General features: G+C 44.3%; 2 protein-coding genes across 2 annotated transcripts in view; one reads left to right on the top strand and one right to left on the bottom strand.

The window, feature by feature from the left end:
- The window catches only part of LOC110284623 (GDP-D-glucose phosphorylase 1), a 1,869-nt gene extending 1,189 nt beyond the window's left edge, over positions 1-680 (bottom strand). Inside the window, exon 1 of the mRNA XM_021150409.3 lies at positions 1-680. This exon is cut by the window's left edge and continues 1,189 nt beyond it. Within this exon, the coding sequence (XP_021006068.1) occupies positions 1-384 (384 nt within the window). The 5' untranslated portion in view covers positions 385-680.
- Positions 1-16,769, top strand: part of Myo3b (myosin IIIB) — a 336,609-nt gene that overhangs the window by 10,808 nt on the left and 309,032 nt on the right. The window contains exons 3-5 of the mRNA XM_021150395.2: positions 1,084-1,188; positions 1,363-1,462; positions 4,352-4,428. Of these exons, the coding sequence (XP_021006054.1) occupies positions 1,084-1,188; positions 1,363-1,462; positions 4,352-4,428 (282 nt within the window). The remainder of the gene's footprint in view (positions 1-1,083; positions 1,189-1,362; positions 1,463-4,351; positions 4,429-16,769) is intronic.

The following is a 16,769-nucleotide window of genomic DNA, read 5'->3' as shown; positions in this document are numbered from 1 at the left end:
TTTATTGAAGTTAAACTGTTCTGGGTCAAACTCCTGCCTCACACTTCTGATATTCTGGGGGCGCCTCCTCTGTATCCCTCGCTCTATATTCAGCTGAGCTACAAACCCCACGGAACCGGGGAGGATTTGGGTCTGCAGATCTTCTAGGCGGTATCGAAACAGGCCCAGTTCTAGCCGCTGCCTCCATGCAGAGCGGAGAGCAGAGTCGAAACGGGATAGTGGTACTGTGTCCACGGCACTAGGTGAATCCCTGGGCCACTGAATTTCCTTGCCGACGAGATCCTCCTGGCCATAGACAAAGTCCGGGATGCCTTGTTTCTCCCAATCCTCTGGATCTGGAGGCAGCAGATAGGAAGTCTCCTGTGAATGATGTGGCACAGCCATGAAGGCTACCTTGTCAACTGTTCCACGAATGGGCGATAACTGCACAATCCAGTAAACACCTTCAAGAGCTATTTCGAGAGCAAGCTAAGCTTCTTCTGGAAGAATTGGCACGGTGGCAGAGGCTGCAGCTCTTGTTCCGTGAGACAGTCTAGGACTGCCCCTATCCGCAGAGGGGCACCGGATCTCCTCCAGCCCGGGAGCGAGTATGGAGGTTACCCGCCTCCACCCAGAGCAGGGGTCTTCTGCACTTGATTTAGATGAGGCGGATGCATCTCAAGGCTCAGTGCACAGACCGGTCCCGGAACTCCTGTTGTTGTTTTTAAAGACAATAGTCACATAAAGTGAAAGGTATTGAGTAAGTTACCATGGTTACAGATACATTCTTTTTTTTTCTCTTTCACATTTCTAAGTAATAACTTGTGCTTTTATATTTGACTTGACAATTAAAAAGTCAGCTTCTGGTATCAGCATAAATCACTACTCATAAATCATTACTTTGAACAAAGAACAGACATATACAAAGAACCTGATTTGGTTGGCTAATAGAAATTTGCAAACTATTTCAGTCTGGAGTTTTTGTAATCTGAAAATTTAGCCCATTGTCAGTAATCAATAGATTTTTTTTTCTTCTAAATGCATTTGTCTTTTCTTTTTGTTTGGGTTTTCTGGCTCCCTCTTTGTCCTGCGCTACCTCTCCAGCTGTGTAATGGGGGCTCTGTCACTGAGCTTGTCAAGGGCCTTCTGAGGTGCGGCAAGAGGCTGGACGAAGCTGTGATCTCCTACATTCTGTATGGAGCCCTCTTGGTAAGAATGTCTATTGTGCACTGCCTGGCTTATTGCACGTGAACTATGGAGAGTAAACTTCGGGATGGAATAACCTAATGTGTGCTTTGATCAGGGCTGCTGGGTCCATTTGCTGACAGCTCTGCTTTCTCTCTTTCTCTCTCTGTCCTGCCATGGTGCTGGGACACCGTACAGGGCCTTCAGCATTTGCACTGCCACCGAATCATCCACCGAGATGTGAAGGGGAATAACATTCTTCTGACGACAGAAGGGGGAGTTAAGCTCGTTGACTTTGGTAATGAGTCTGTCATTTGTTTTCTTGATGTGTGCAGTTTTAGCCGAAGGGGACAATTTATTGCAATCTCTGAAGACTGGGGCTCTCTGCTGTGCCACAAGCTAAGGGACTTTCCAGGCAAATGGGCCCAAGAGGAGGGAGGAGGCTTTCCAGATGCCCTTTGCTAATTATTTTCAGCTTTCAAAGCAATTTTATTAAAAATAGAAAATAAAAGTATTGCGAAAGGAAAAATTGACAGAAAATGGAATTCTGGTTCTGTTTGTTTTTTTTGCTTTCTGTGAGACTCTCCCACCTCAGGGCAATTGTCTATAATTTACATTTTTCATCTCTCTTTTGCATATGAAAAGAGAAAGCAGTTTGGTCTTTTAAATGACTTTCTCTAGCCTTGGGCATAGTTATTTGCAGTGCACAGAAGGTAAACTGGTCTTTTGGGCCTGGGGCATGTGAAATTCTGACTATTGCTTCAACACGTGAGGCTGGTTGACCCGAAAACATTAATAGGAAATGCAGACAGTTCTACCTGAGGCGGGAGAATGTGGACTCCTCTCCCAACCTCTGCTTTGACAGTCCTAAACCCACAAGCCGTTGAGCTCCCTTTTTTGGCATACAGAGTGATGCACTCCTCTAAATAAGTTTAAGATTAGTTAGTACCTCTGGGTTATTGTTACAAATAATGAGAAACCATTTAGAGTACTCCTAACTGTTCCTCACATCACCAGAGGAAATTAAGATGGTGGTTCTTAATATTCATTTTTTTATTTACAAGAAATATGAATTTGGTATATGAATGTATCAGCAAACGATTTGAGAAAAAGAAGTTATTGAAGAATGAATGAAAGTGGGAGTGGACGGATGGCTCAGTTTCTGTTGCTCCTAGAACCTGTTTGGAGGCTCACAGCTGTCTGTACCCCCAGATCCTGAGAACAGGACTCTTTCCTCTGGCCTACTTGGTCTCCTGCATGCACGTGGTGCACAGATAGACGAAACACTGCTGCACATAGACTACAAATCAGTTTTAAAAATGAGGTTGCTTTAGGTGTGTTGGTCTGTGTTTTAAGAGGCTAGTCAAGAAAAAGGGTAGAGGGAGCCAGTTGTCCAAGGCTGTGCTCCTCTGTCAATAGGAGGAGTGACAGAACTGTAGCAATGTGTTATAGTAGCAGTGTACTTTCCACATGGCCTTGAGGGTATTGACCATATAGCCTGGAAGGGCGAGCAAGGATAGGGCTTCAAGTCGTCTTATCCAGGTGTCAACTTAGCAAGCTTTGAGAGAGAAAGTGTCCTTAATCTTCCCAGTGGAAAGTTCCTGCACATCCAGTTTCTGTAAGAGAAGCTTCCAGAAACTAAAACCAGAAAGGGTGACTGTTTGTTTACTGTATTGTTATGGGGGACTTGGTGAAATGGGGATTATCTGTGGCACTGTGACATGTAGCTGTTCGGAAGGCTGAGGTCCATATATCAAGTGTGTGTGTGTGTGTGTGTGTGTGTGTGTATGGGGGGAAGCAGCCCTTTCTGCTGCTCTACAAAAAAGAATGCAAATGGCCAACCCAGGAACCAGCCTGTGGTTCTCTGCAAGTCATGCAGGCCCTATGGTCTCTAGGGTGTGTCCATTGCTAAGCAGCATATGGTATTAAGACCTGAGTTCTTGTCTTCAGTTGCAGTAGTGCTGAAATTCCTCATTTTCAATAGGGACTGTGCTAGACTATCGCTTAGTACAAAAAAATAATAATACATTACATTTATAAAGTACATGACATGATTATCCTCGGATTTGGTCTCAGAAGAACCTATACGTTAGGCATGATGGTTGCCATTGTCCTGAGCTTGAAGACTGAGAAACTGCAGCTCAAAGACAGGGCAGATACACCGTCAGTGAAAGGGCCTTGCTGAGCTGGAAGGCGAGAGAGCCTCTGAACCTTCCATCCAGCCTACATTTACCTCTACTTTATTTGATGGTACAAAGAAGAGAGGTCATTGGAGGACATTGGACTAATATTGAAATTCAGGTCCTCAACAGTGAGCTTTAGATAATAGCGCTGTCAATTTCTTTTTCCATTTCAGAAGCAATGCTTTCTTGCCAAGTTGCTAGTCTTGTAGGCTCGATAAGGGATGGAAATCTTTTTGTGACTACACTGATGCTCTATTAGAGATAATTCTTACCAATCTTCCTCCTCCATAAAATGAAGCACTTATTAAAGAAATCGTCTGATATAATTGAGAAACATAATAGGAAGATATTTTGGTCTGATCATAGTTGTTGATGTTTTTCTTTACATTCCAAATTTCCATTTACACGGACAAGAATACTCATCAGGAAACAGAAATTCTAATGATTTTGATAGAATGATCAAAACTCCATTCAGAGGTTAGAAAAGTATTGTTCATGGGAAAGATATGACCCACCTTCTATTTTTATGTAGTCCATGACCTAAGAATTATATATATGTACATATATAATCATTGTAGCCCAGATCTTGTTATAGCTCAGACTGGTCTCAAACTCACTATGTAGCCCAGGCTGGACTTTAAATCTTGATTCTCCTGCTTTAGCGTGATCCCACATGCCGAGATTACAGACACGTGCCACCATGCTTTGTCTAATTTTTATATTTTTTAATGACTGCTAAAACCTCAAAAGACTATATTATGATATGTGAAAATTATACTTGATTTAGATTTCAGCATCTATAAATGAAGTTTTATTTAGATATGGGCACACTCACTCATTGATGCATTTTCTGTAGCTGCTTTAGCACTATGGTAGCAGTGAGTAATTGTGACAGGAACCATGACACCTAAAATAGTCACTACTGGGACTTTTACAGAAAACATTGCCAACCTCTATCTAGCATCTCGTGCTCACTGGTAAATCCTGATACCCTTTTCCCGTAGGTGTCTCTGCTCAACTTACCAGCACACGGCTGCGGAGAAACACATCAGTTGGGACCCCATTCTGGATGGCTCCTGAGGTAAGCAGGAAATATCTAGTTCTTAGCCCTTGTTCAGTGTCTGGATGTTGTTCCTTTTTATGGGCAAGGCATGCTCTCTACAGTTTTCAGGCTAGAAGTCTTTATCCTTATAGAACTCTAAAGTCCTCATTGGTGAGAGATACTGATAAGACTTAACCTCAGAGAATCAGGACTAAGTCACAGCCAGCTCACAGGGTGCCTTCACGCCCTTAGGAAATGGTGACCCTCTGGGAGAGGCAGCTTTCTTCCAGGGGCCTGACTTGGCAAACTACTTTTCCTAGATAAACAAGCCCACAACCTATGGCTTGGTTGTGAGCCTCATTTCAGCTCTAAGCAGCCTACAGAGCTGCATGCAGTTTCTCTAGCTGTTCCAACCATGTTCATAGCAACTTCTCCTGGGTACACTGTTAGCTTGCTGCAATAGAAAAGAATTTGGTCCTAATTTAGTTCTGGCCTCAATACAGAGATGAGGTGTACAGAAGTCGGGGAGCTTTCCAGCCTGGTAAGCTGTGTGTGAGTCACTCGTGCAGCTGGCTTGTTTGGTCAGCACTTCCCAACACCCGACCTTCACCTGAAAGCAGCTCTCTGGGAGAAAGCAAATGGATTCTTTGTATCAGAGGACACAGGCATTTGCCTTCCTAGAGGGCTTTCCATCTCCACTCTGTATGCATGGTCAGTCTTCTGTATGATGGCCCATCATACAGAAGCTAAGACAGTAGGTAGCCCATACCAGTCTCTGCTCAGACCAGTTGCTACTCAATCTACTTCAATGTTCCCCACCGTATATGGCCTTGCATTTTTTTATTTGGGTAATAGACCCACTTTAAAGAAAAAGCAAAAGCTGGCAGATTACATTATTTATATTATTTACTTATTGTAAACGTTTCTTAAATAGGTTTAAAAGTATGGTACTAGATCTAAACTTATCACATATTTATAGACCCGTTTAAAAAATATTTAAAAACTACAAAGCCAGTAACCTGCAAATCAGCAGTTTGATGAGACAGGCTATTGTTTTATGCCTTAGCACTCGATTGTGTCTCAGCACACAAGTGTGGGTTCTTTGAGTCTGGCATACCATATGCCACATGTTGACCTGATCCCTACCCACTGCCATGTGGTTGCGTTTCAGTCCACATGATCTCTCTTTGAGAACAGTACCTCCTCTGGCTTCTAACCTTTGCTTTCTGTGAGCTGGGCACAGTCTCATAACAAATGAGTGTGGGTACTAAAACTATACGGCAGGTAGTTACCCAGGTGATCTGGGATGTTTGCATTTGTGACAGTGCAACCACTGACATTAAAATGAAGAAATACACATTCATAAGGACCTGGTGAACCCCACAGGGGTAGATGCTCATAGTTCCTTTGAAGGGAGAGCAGAGTCCTCCTATCACGTTTTATACCTGTCCAAGTTTATTTTCAATTTCCCCTTCACTAACAGTAGTGGGCAACAGATTTCCCTCCCACATTCCTGGGCCACATGGAGGCTCCTACTTCTTATGTCTGGGTAGGAGCCTGCCACTGCAGCCTTCACACCCAGCCTGCGCTTAGCCCACAAGTCATCTCTGCACAGTGTGGGAGGGTCTGGACTCCCAGGACTTGAAACTTTAGTAGGGACTTGAACCCTGAAACTCTCCATTCAGTGCTGGCCCAGAGTAGGTGCTCAATGCATATTTTGCTGGATGAATGAACATTTGGTGAGGAAGCCAAGGGATCAGATGAATGGACTGCACCTCAAGGAAGGCGCCAAAGCTATTGGATTGGCAAATACCTTCTTAGATTTCAAGTGATGTGTCCTGAAAGGGACGCTAACCAAAGATGCGAAGCTCGTTGAGTGGCATAATGTGGAAGGAGGTACTCCTGTTCTAATCCCAGCAAACTGCTTCTCTTTGTCCCTGTATTTCTTTTAGACATGAGCAATTCTGGGTTAATATTTTTGAGATGAGTAGGTGGCCCCATTTCTCAACCGGGTGCTGTGCCTAACCTCTGGATATGGTCTCTACAGGTTCGCTCTCTCCTTTGTTGGGCATTTCAGCTAATGTCATCCCCGTTGGGTCCTGGGAGCCTCTTGCTTTCCTAGCATCTGGGACTTCCTAGTAGCTACCCCCAGTTCCCTGTCCTCCACTGCTACACACCTCTATTTGGTTTTCTGACCCTCTGTACTTCTCCCCCGTCATCCTCATACCTTATTACTGAAATAGAGTATCGCTTTCCCCAGCCAAGCTTCACTCAACTCTGTGACCCTGCATATACACCCACAGGAACAACGTCCTATTTGTGAGTTCAGTGAGGCAAGCATTTATGCAGTCTTTGAAAAGTACAATCAGTAATGGTTCACATTAGCATTGTCTTCATGTGAAGCCTAAATGCAATATTGATTGTCTATGCTTTCCCTTCAGTTTGTGTGAATAAGTGGAGTTAGATTAAATACAGCAACAGTGCCTGCCCTAACAAGGCTAGTGGAATCAAACTTGCAGATGGCCTATACTTTATTTTTAAAAGACCACAAAAATACCCTTGATCTTATTTTATTTCTGAGAAATTAAACCATTATTTCCTTCTATTTTGATGACACCAATGTAAGTGTGATATTTAATTCAAGTGGGCTATCCTACGAACCAGGTAGTTAACAGAATGTGACCATACCAAAATCAAATGTTGACAAGATGTCAAGACTCACGATTCACTTGGGCTGTGAGAAGCTATAATCAACATCGCTAGCCTTTTCCCCTCAGTGCCTGGTGTAGGCACTGCTGACAAAGAAAAATACTGGAAAAGCACTGCCAACTGAGCAATGTGTGTGAGGCAGGATTCTAACGGTGTGAATACTGAGGCATCTGCTGGGGAGCACATTGCTGGGTAGTGAGAGGGACAATCTGATCGGCAAGGTCAGCACAGATTCTCATGAAGTAAATATATAAGTAGGAGTCTGTGACCACCGGGAAGATAATTTCACAAGGTGAAGAAGAAGCAGAAGAGGAGGAGGAGGAGGAAGAAGAGGAGGAAGAGGAGGAGAAGAAAGAGGAGGAGGAGGAGATGGAGGAGGAGAAGAAGAAAGAGGAGGAGGTGGAGGAGGAGGAAGAGGAGGAGATGGAGGAAGAGATGAAGGAGGAGGAAGAGATGGAGGAGGAGGAAGAGGAGGAGGAAGAGAAGGAAGAAGAGGAATTGGAGGAGATGGAGGAGGAGGAAAAAAGGAGGAGGAAATGGAGGAAGAGAAGAGGAGGAGGAGATGGAGGAGGAAGAAGAGGAAGAGAGTCCCTACATAGAAAATATGTTTTAGATTGCCATGAGAAAAATAATCTAGACAATAGAAAACTATTTTCATATGATAAGACCAGGGGTTAGAGAGATTCCAGAGTTCATGATTCTGCTGCTCAATAGAGTCACCAAAGTCCAAGATCTTTTTTTTTTTTTTTCCTCTTATTCTGGAGATTGAGGTTGGGACTTTGTGCATGACAGGCAAATGCTCTACCACTGGGCTCCACTCGCAGCCCTGAAACTCCAGTTTTCAAACTCTCCCTGGCTGTGATTGCTGTGAGCTATATGACTTTATTGTCCAGGGACTTCCTTGGTGGTGGATGTATAGGCACAGTGCCTGTGATGAGCTGAGAGGCAGGAGTCACTCCAGCACTTCAACAGCCCCTGGAGAAAGCACCGTGTGTGGTAAGATTCCATAGAAGCCTTCCTTGACTCCATTGCACCAATGCTGGAGTCAGATGTGCACATCTGTGAAAGTTTGCTAGTGGCATGGAGCTTAACTTAACTCGGCACTGCAGAGATGGGTCCTCTCTTAGTCTGGGGTTTGGGAATTGGGAAGGACGATGTAGAAGACCTCTCTGAAGGTTCTCTCTGAAGCCCCCAGGAGAGGCTCTAATGGATGAGCTGACAGTCCCTGGTGTTTCTTGGCTTGCAGTGGCACGGTAGTACCCTACTTTTGTGGCACCATAACATTCTCCCAGAACGTCTTTGCTTCATGTGACCGACTTCTTATGTGGACACTGGCCTCATGGATCAGGGCCCACCCTATTCTAGCATCTTAACCTGTTGTATCTAGAGCAGCCCTGCTTCTAGATAGGTTCACATTCTTGATTCCTGAAGTACACAATCTATTCCATAACAACTCCCCAAATACTCAGTGCCTTCATTTATAACACAGTGTCCATGGTTCTAAGGCTCTCAGGTAACTGCTTGGGTCCCCTCCCCTTCAAGCCTTGTATGTCACAGCTGCTGGTTCAGAGTGACTGCACACACACATGTGCACTCACATGCATGGGTGCAGACACACATGAATAGACACATACACACACATGCACACAGACACACACACATGTGAACACACACACACACTCACACTCACACACCACACGAGTGCCTGTCTCGTGTCTGGTCTGTGATTTTAGCTAAGGTACCTTTGTGTGTGTTGAACACAGACAACTTCTCATTGTTTCTTTTCTCCTATACTGCCTCTTGATGGTTGGTTTCTCTATCAATAATATGAATGGCAGCACCTTACATTTGTATAGAGTGTTTGTATATGTTATTTTATAAACACACAGGCTCATCTGGGAGATGCTTGTTAGTACGACTGTGAGTGTTATGAAGAACCCAATACTTGGTCTGGCCAAGTGCCCAGGGACATGGGATGGGTATATGAGCAGGTATATGACTGGAATCTATCTTTTTGTGATTCAGTGAACTAAAAGACTTCAGTATAATTCATGCTAGTATCTATATTAGTATCATTTAGCACATATTTATATCCAACAAACACTTGACAATTTCCTGTGGGTAGGAGAAAGAGGCAGAGCCTACTTTGTGTTAGTAAGGGGTGAGGGTAGCTGACAATCTACCAGAGTAGCCATCACATCTTGGGAAAAGCTGAACAGAATTAAAAGGAGGCAGTGGAAAGAGACAATAGATAGTTGCTCATGTTTAATACTAAAAAAAAGTCTCACATATAGGCAAAAATCAGAAGACCACAGATATCATATGTGTGTGTATGCGAAAGTGTTCAAGTATGCATTGTGCATGTGTGTGTGCATATGTATGTGTGTGTTTAGAAATGACATCAGTTTTTATTGAGTTTTTATCTGTAGACTGTGCTGAAGTGACACCATATACTTAGCTGGTGTGTGCAGCTATTAAATATTAACATATCTCCGTTCTGAGGGCTATGTGCCTGCTACCCAGAGCTCTTGAGTTTTCCTCAGCTATGGAGACACCATGCCTCTGCCTGGGACATCCCCAGTATCTTAACCAACTACAGGGGCAAAGCCTTGGTGAGGAGGGAGGGAGCTTCAGGCCAGCACAGGCAGATCTTCCTTCTATGGCCGCTGCCACACACCAGCTAAGTGTTGAATTTCTGGGATATGGAGCTTGCTAAGCATGTGTCCAGCAGGAAGGAGGCCTTCACTCGCTGTGACTGGCTCCCACACCCTGAATCTGATAGGTGCCTTTTTATTATGCACTTTTGTTCATTCTCAATGGTGGAGATTATTTCCCATCTCACTACTAAGCAAAGTTAAGCTTGGAGATGCTGTGTCCCAGTCTGCTTATCTACTAAGTGCTGAAGTCATTTGGTTTCCCAGGCAGTATGAGAGTGCAAACCCCATTTTATAGATGATCAAGGCATGGAAATAATTCTCATGCTTGCTTGGTTTCAAGGGTGTTCATAGGGGATGCTGCGTGTGGGAGATGCGCTCTTGGTATATCCTGCTCATCCAACAAGACACAAAAGTGTGGCAGAAGGATGCTCTGAAATGGGAGTTTGAGAGGCACCATTTAAAAGATGCTACCTGCAATGCATAGCCTGACTTCATGTTGCAGTTCTAGCCACTGAGAAGCATCCCGTGTAGCCAGAACCTGGTGTCCTCAGCATCCTCCCCAGGCAGCTAACACCCAGTTTCTGTATTAGAAAACAGACTCGTGGATAAAATAAACATTTGCTTCTTTTCTGAAAAAAAAAATTCCCCCCTTTTTACTTCCATCTGCTTGTTGTTGCAAACAAGAGCTAATCAGCAGAGTGGAGAAACAGATGCGCTGTGACGGTGCTCTCTGCCCTGCCCAGGGTCCTTGACAGGAACGGTTGCCATAACAACCATCTTACACCAATGCAGAAATAGCGCAAGCTTTTTGCAACCACTCTTGACTTCATTAATTATGCCATTCCTAGCTAAATGATACGGCAATGCCATTTCCTTTGGCCTCGCCAGGAATAGAAATGAGAAATGAGAAATGAGATATTTTTTGTTGAAGGGTTGAAAAAGTCACAAAACATTACAGTTCTGAAAGATTTTTTTTGCCATTATTACCATTTATTTTCCCTAAGCTCCTGCTTGTGAGTTTGGTTCCCAAACAAGTGCTTCATGCTGCATATGAGGACTGAGTGCTTTTGATGAGTATTATTTGATTTAGGATGCTGGGGACCCACCAAGAATGGCGTGGCTGTTTCTACCCTAATGTTTCTTGCTGGTGAGATAAATACGTCACAGCCAGTAACCATTCTTTGTCCTTGGACAGTTAGGATTGGAGCTGAGACATTTAGTTCCAAACTCTTCAACATCATCACATATATTTGTATGTATTCATGTGTGTGCCTGTGTGTGTGCATATGTATTTGCGTACATGTGGAAGTCAGAGCTTGAAGTTGTGTACATCAATTTGGATTGACTGGCTGGCTGGTGGGATCCAAGGACGTACCTATTTCTGCTCTCCTAGTTTTAAGGTTACAGACAAATGCTACCTTGCTAGCTTTATGTGCCGGGTGCTGAGATTTGAACTCAGGTTCTCATGCTTCCACAGCAAGGCCTTTATTATCGGAGCCACCCCAGTCCCTAAAGTCCTCCTCCTTAACTCTACAGGAATTGTTGGGGCTGGAGAGATGGGTTGTAATAAAAGCACTGGCTGCTCCTCCGGAGGACCAGGGTGCAATCCCCAGCACCCACACGGCAGCTCACAACTGTCCGTAACTCCTGTGACATTCCCATACAGACATACATGTAGGCAGGCAAAACACCAATGCATATAAAAATAAATAAGTCCTCAAAAAGAAAAAGAAATTGTTTAATTGTGAGCACCGCTGCTCTCAATAAAATGTGTATCTTTGGTTAATGTTTTCATTAAGAAGTACCCGTCTTGATGTCAACCTAAAATGAGCAATAGAGACACCAACTTTCTAAAAGAATTCATCCATCAAGTCATGGTACTATAGTGTAACTTATGAATGCAACAGTTATCCAAAGAGACGTCAGCTTGGGGGCACTTTAAAATATTTTCATATCACCATCATTGTTGTTGCTGTTGTTGTTGTTGGTGGTGGTGGTGTTGTTGTTGTTGCTGTGTGTGAGGGTGCATATGTCACAGTGCACACGTGGCTATCAGAGGACAGCTTTGAAGTCAGTTCTCTCATTCTTTGGGTTCCAGGGATTAAGCAAAGAAATCTGCAGCCGGGCCAGGGCTACAGCCAGACCAGTGCTACAGCCGGACCAGGGCTACAGCCGGGCCAGGGCTACAGTCGAGTTGGGGCTGGTTACATACATACACTGGTTTCAGGGGCTAACCCAGAGGTGACATTAGTCCTTTAGCAGAGGCAATATGGGTGTGGCCAGTGTCCTTGGCTAGTGGCTACTTGTTAGTACATTGCTAGATTCATACAGCAAGTAGCAGAGATACCTCCCTGTGGTATCTACGAGGGCAGTATGGTGTCTGAAAGCCTGTTCTTTACAATACGTGGCTCCAACTTACCAGGCTCAGATGTAAGAGGCTTTGGTTTGGTATTGATAATGCACTCACTCTACAGTGTTGAAGAAAATGTAATATTTCAACGTATCACTAAACATTAATAATGAACCCCAAAAGAAGAATCTGGAGAAACAAAGTACTTTTAAGAGAATAAAAATTTTTGATTGATATGGCTTTTAGTTTGGATAAAAAAGAGAACTGGGAGCTTTCCCGTGTTACCACGATGTCATAAGACTAGTGTGAGTGTGCACGTGTGTATGTGTGTGTATTCATGTGAGTGTGTGTCTGTGTGCTTGTGGGTGTGCGTGTGCGTGTGGGTATGTACTCATGTGTGGAGGACAGACATCAATCTTCTTTTATGGCTCTCCATCTTAGCCTTTTGCAACAGGTCTTTCACTGAGCCTGGGTGACTGTTCCTGCTATTCCTGAAAACATTAGGATCTGCCTGTGGCCAGCCCCCAGAGCTGTGATGACAGACGCTCCCCACTACACCAAACTCTTACTTGGGTGCCGGGGATCCGAACTCAGACCCTTCTACTTGAGCAACACTCTAGTCACTAATTCCTTAATTCTCAACCCAGAACTTACTAAATATTTTTGACCAGAAAAATGGGAGAGGAGAAAAAAAAATGATGTTACAGTTGTGTAACGTGGGGTTTTTATGGGACTCCTAACAGAGGGGAGGGGGGGTTGTCGCTGGCTCTTATTCCTGCTTTTGGGACCCTTGTCCTCCTACTGGTTTGCCTCATCCAGACTTAATAAGAGAGGAGGGGCCTAATCTTATTGCAACTTGATATGCCCACTTTGATTGATATCTCTAGGAGGCCTGCTCATTTCTGAAGGGAAATGGAGGAGGAGTGGGTGTCAAGGGAGGGGGCACTGGGAGGATAGGAGGGAAGGGAAACTGCAATCAGGATGCAATATATGAGGAATAAATTGATTTTTAAAAAGGTAGAGTGAGGAGGGAAAAGAAACCACCTACAAAGATGAACTAGCAGTGGAGTGCTGGGGGCAGGGGTAGGGTGGGGCATGGGGTGTATCTGCCGCAGGAGTGCCTTCAGAATGGTGTTGCCCTGTGAGGATTCAGGAAGAAGTCCTTGAGGGGCTGGCTCTTGCCAGGCCCTGAGGATGCTTGAGTTTGAGCTTCCTGACTTCAGAATTGTACATTTCTGCCCTTTCTAAATTAAATGGCAACAAGTCGCACATGGTGGCGCACACCTTTCATCCCAGCACTCAGGAGGCAGAGGCAGGCGGATCTCTGCGTTTGAGATCAGCTTGGTCTACAGAGTGAGTTCTAGGACAACCAGGGCAACACAGAGCAACAATGTCTTGAAAAACTTAAACAAACAAGCATGCAAATAAACAACAATAACAAACCCCTTGTGTTCACACATGAGCAGAGATTTTATTTTGATTTATGTTTTATTGCATTATGATGAGAAAAGATACATACTTTCAATTTATCTGAATTTGTTAACATTTAAAAACGTATTTTGAGTAAATAGACTTACATCACATTCTTCTTCCTTTTTGTACCCCAACTCCTCCCATAGAGTCCCCCTCTTCAAAACCTGCAATACCTTTCATTTTTTATCATATCTTTATCATTTATAAAATATTGTAACAATAAAAGTGAGTATTATAAAATGTTGATATAAAACAATGAATTGAACAGTCTTATGTAGATGTTTGTCTACAGCAATACTGAAAATACATGCGTTTTTCTCAATATAAATTTTAAATAACTCCAAATATAGTAACTGTATGATATTTTAAATAATATATCACTATTAGCTTTTTAATGAACTTAAATATAAAAAGTCTTTTTGTTTGTTTGTTTTGTTTTTAGTAGAGCTTAAAATCTTGGCTCTTACTGTGGTACAAACACAAAGTAAGAACAGTTTTTGGATATTGGAGTTCATTGTAATAAGGCTGTACTTGAATGTCCCTCACATCACCAAAGGATTTTACCTCCATAGTAGATAAGCTAAGAGTTGACAAATCTGCTGCGCCAAGGAATGAACTGTAGGCACAATTTTTGGATATAGATTTCCCGCTTCAGTCAAAGCTATTTGACTTGAGTGATTGTCATCATTCTCAGCCCTCAGGGTCCTCTCTGCTTTTATCGCCCATGGCTTTTAAGATCCTTGGATACTGGGAGTAGAGCCTTACCAAAGTCTTGGTAAAGGAAAGTGACGTTTGTGGCCTGTCTTTTGTCTTGAACTTCTTTGAAATCTTGGGAGGGTTGTGGTGGAGCGAGTGACCTCCTTGTGGAGCACCTGCCAAGCATGCACTAAGGCCCTGTCACCACACACTGTGCAAATATACACTCGAACACACATGCATACACACACACACACACACACACACACACACACACACACTACATACACTCACATACATACAAACTCATACTCACTCACACACACACACAAACACACTCACACACAGAGGCAGACACACATTCACACACATACACACTCATACACGCAAAGCGTGGTGTCCTTGAGGACCCCATCTGCCAGTACAATTACCACCAGAAATTAAGACTTTTGAGAGCCCAGGAAACCCCAGAGAAAGGCTTCGAGACTTGTGGTTCTCTCCCAGTGGGCTCATCTTTGAGATTCCATTGCCTTTGCTGTTTCCTGGCTTCCTTGGCGTTTATTCCCTCCCTTCCTATTTGGGAAACAGAGCAGAAATCTCTCTGTCCTTCTTTTTGCTCTCAGAAGTGGCTTGGGTGGGTGAAATGACATTCCAAGGTTGATGGCTGGGGACAGACATAATGTCCCCTGGGTTTGTTTCCTCAGCTGGAGCTGGGTGGAGAAATTGAGTCATGTGTTAATGCGGAGGTGGGAAGCAGCCCTGCAGGCGGTGCTGAGCTGTCACCACCCTCCATGGTGGGTCTAAGTATAGGACCCCATCTGCAAGCTTCGGGTCCAGATGTGCAGGGAACATGAAAGTCTCTCCACTCCATAAGAAGAAAGTGTCAAAGCCACAGCTTCCAGTCAGCATCTGGGACTTTCCAGGCTCTCCTCCAACCCCTCTATGGGGAGGTGGGGAGGCTCAAAGCGTATGTACACTCCGGCTCTGCCTCCCACCCCCCAACGATGTTTCTAGATGTTCTCAGGAGCAGAGGGCATGTGCTGAGGGAATCAGTCATACAATTCTCCTGAATCCAGGGTCCCAACTTCTAGGTGACTCTCTGTCCTGGGAGCCCGTGCTCCAGAGGCAAAAGGAAAATCATGCTAAAGCCACTCTGCCCTTGCTTCCTTTCTGAGTAGTCACTGGGCTATCAGAGGAAAGCCACAGAAGGAGCCAGTCAGAGTTAGAAAGCCTCTTGTTAGCTCTGGTTGCAAAAGCAGGCAGCCGTAGAGTGACTCAGGGTGTCCTCTAACCCTGGGGATTTCCATACCTTTTTCAGAAAGTCAAGCAGTCACTCTGTTAGGAAGGGTGATGTTTCCCAGGGTGTTGCAATTGATTGCCTACGATGCTAGTCGCCTGGGTGAGGACCCAAACCAGAGGCTGCTGCGTTGGACGGGGGTATGCCCCGGCGGGACCATCCCGTTTCTCTGAATTGCTTTTCTTCTTTATTTCCAAATGCATCCCGGAGCAGAAAGGCAAGCTTTTCCATACCATCTTTCTGTTGTGGGCACATGCTTCAATCCCACCTGCCTGCTGTGTGACCTTGGGCAGGTTGCTTAACTGCTCTGAATCTGTTCTCTCAGGATAATGGTACCTACCGGCTGTAGAGCAGTTCTCTGGAGGAGGGCTTGTAACTGGGAGAGGAAAGGGAGAGTTGCTTTCACTTCCACTCAGAGAAAACGCAATGTCATTGGTGATGGTTCAGAAGTCTTCATACTATAAGAATCCCCAGAATGTACCTGACTTGGATGGTACTGCGAGTTTTGTACCCACACTGGGTTTGAACCAACTGTGTAGCTTTGGATAAGTCAGCTAACTACCTAATGTAGATCAGTTTCCTCTTCTGATGAGTTCCCAGGTCCTTCTGTGTCCATCCGAGTGGAGGTAGCTGCTGCGTCAGGGAGGGTAGGGAATGAATGCGCTAGGCCTCCCGGCTGACCAGGCTGCTAGTGTCCGAAGGAGGCAGGCACAGACTGACAGGCTGGTTCATCTTTCGTGGAGGAGTATACGGGTGCCAACCATGATTCTGGGAAGGGGATTTGCCAGACAAGGCAGAAGTGAGACACACTCCCAGGACCTTGGAGGATAGAGGTGCAAATGTCAGTTGTCTGCTAACCTCAAAGCTAAAATGAGTCCCCCTCCACCCTCCTCTCTCCCACCTTACCTGTGGGAAGTTGATGTTATTATATAAGCTTGCTGTGTGTATTTTAAACACGAACCTGGGTTGATTTCTTTAAAGGCTTTAGCTGAGTATTGCAAGTTTTGGGAAAGTCTAGTCGGATATATCACACTTAAATTATAGACTGTTCTGAAATTCATAAACAGTCTAAGTTATTTCTAGCAATTTCTCAATACATAAAATACAGACTCAGTCCCATTCTCGAGCTTTTGAAAGAATAACAAGGAAATCTAGTCTAGTTCATCTGGTTCACAGATTAAAACCCAACCAACCAACC

Source organism: Mus caroli, unplaced genomic scaffold, assembly GCF_978045245.1.
Source record: "Mus caroli unplaced genomic scaffold, Mus_caroli_1 scaffold_2, whole genome shotgun sequence".
Taxonomy (NCBI): domain Eukaryota; kingdom Metazoa; phylum Chordata; class Mammalia; order Rodentia; family Muridae; genus Mus; species Mus caroli.
The sequence above is the reverse complement of the archived record's forward strand: the minus strand, read 5'-3'. Positions and strand labels throughout refer to the sequence as shown.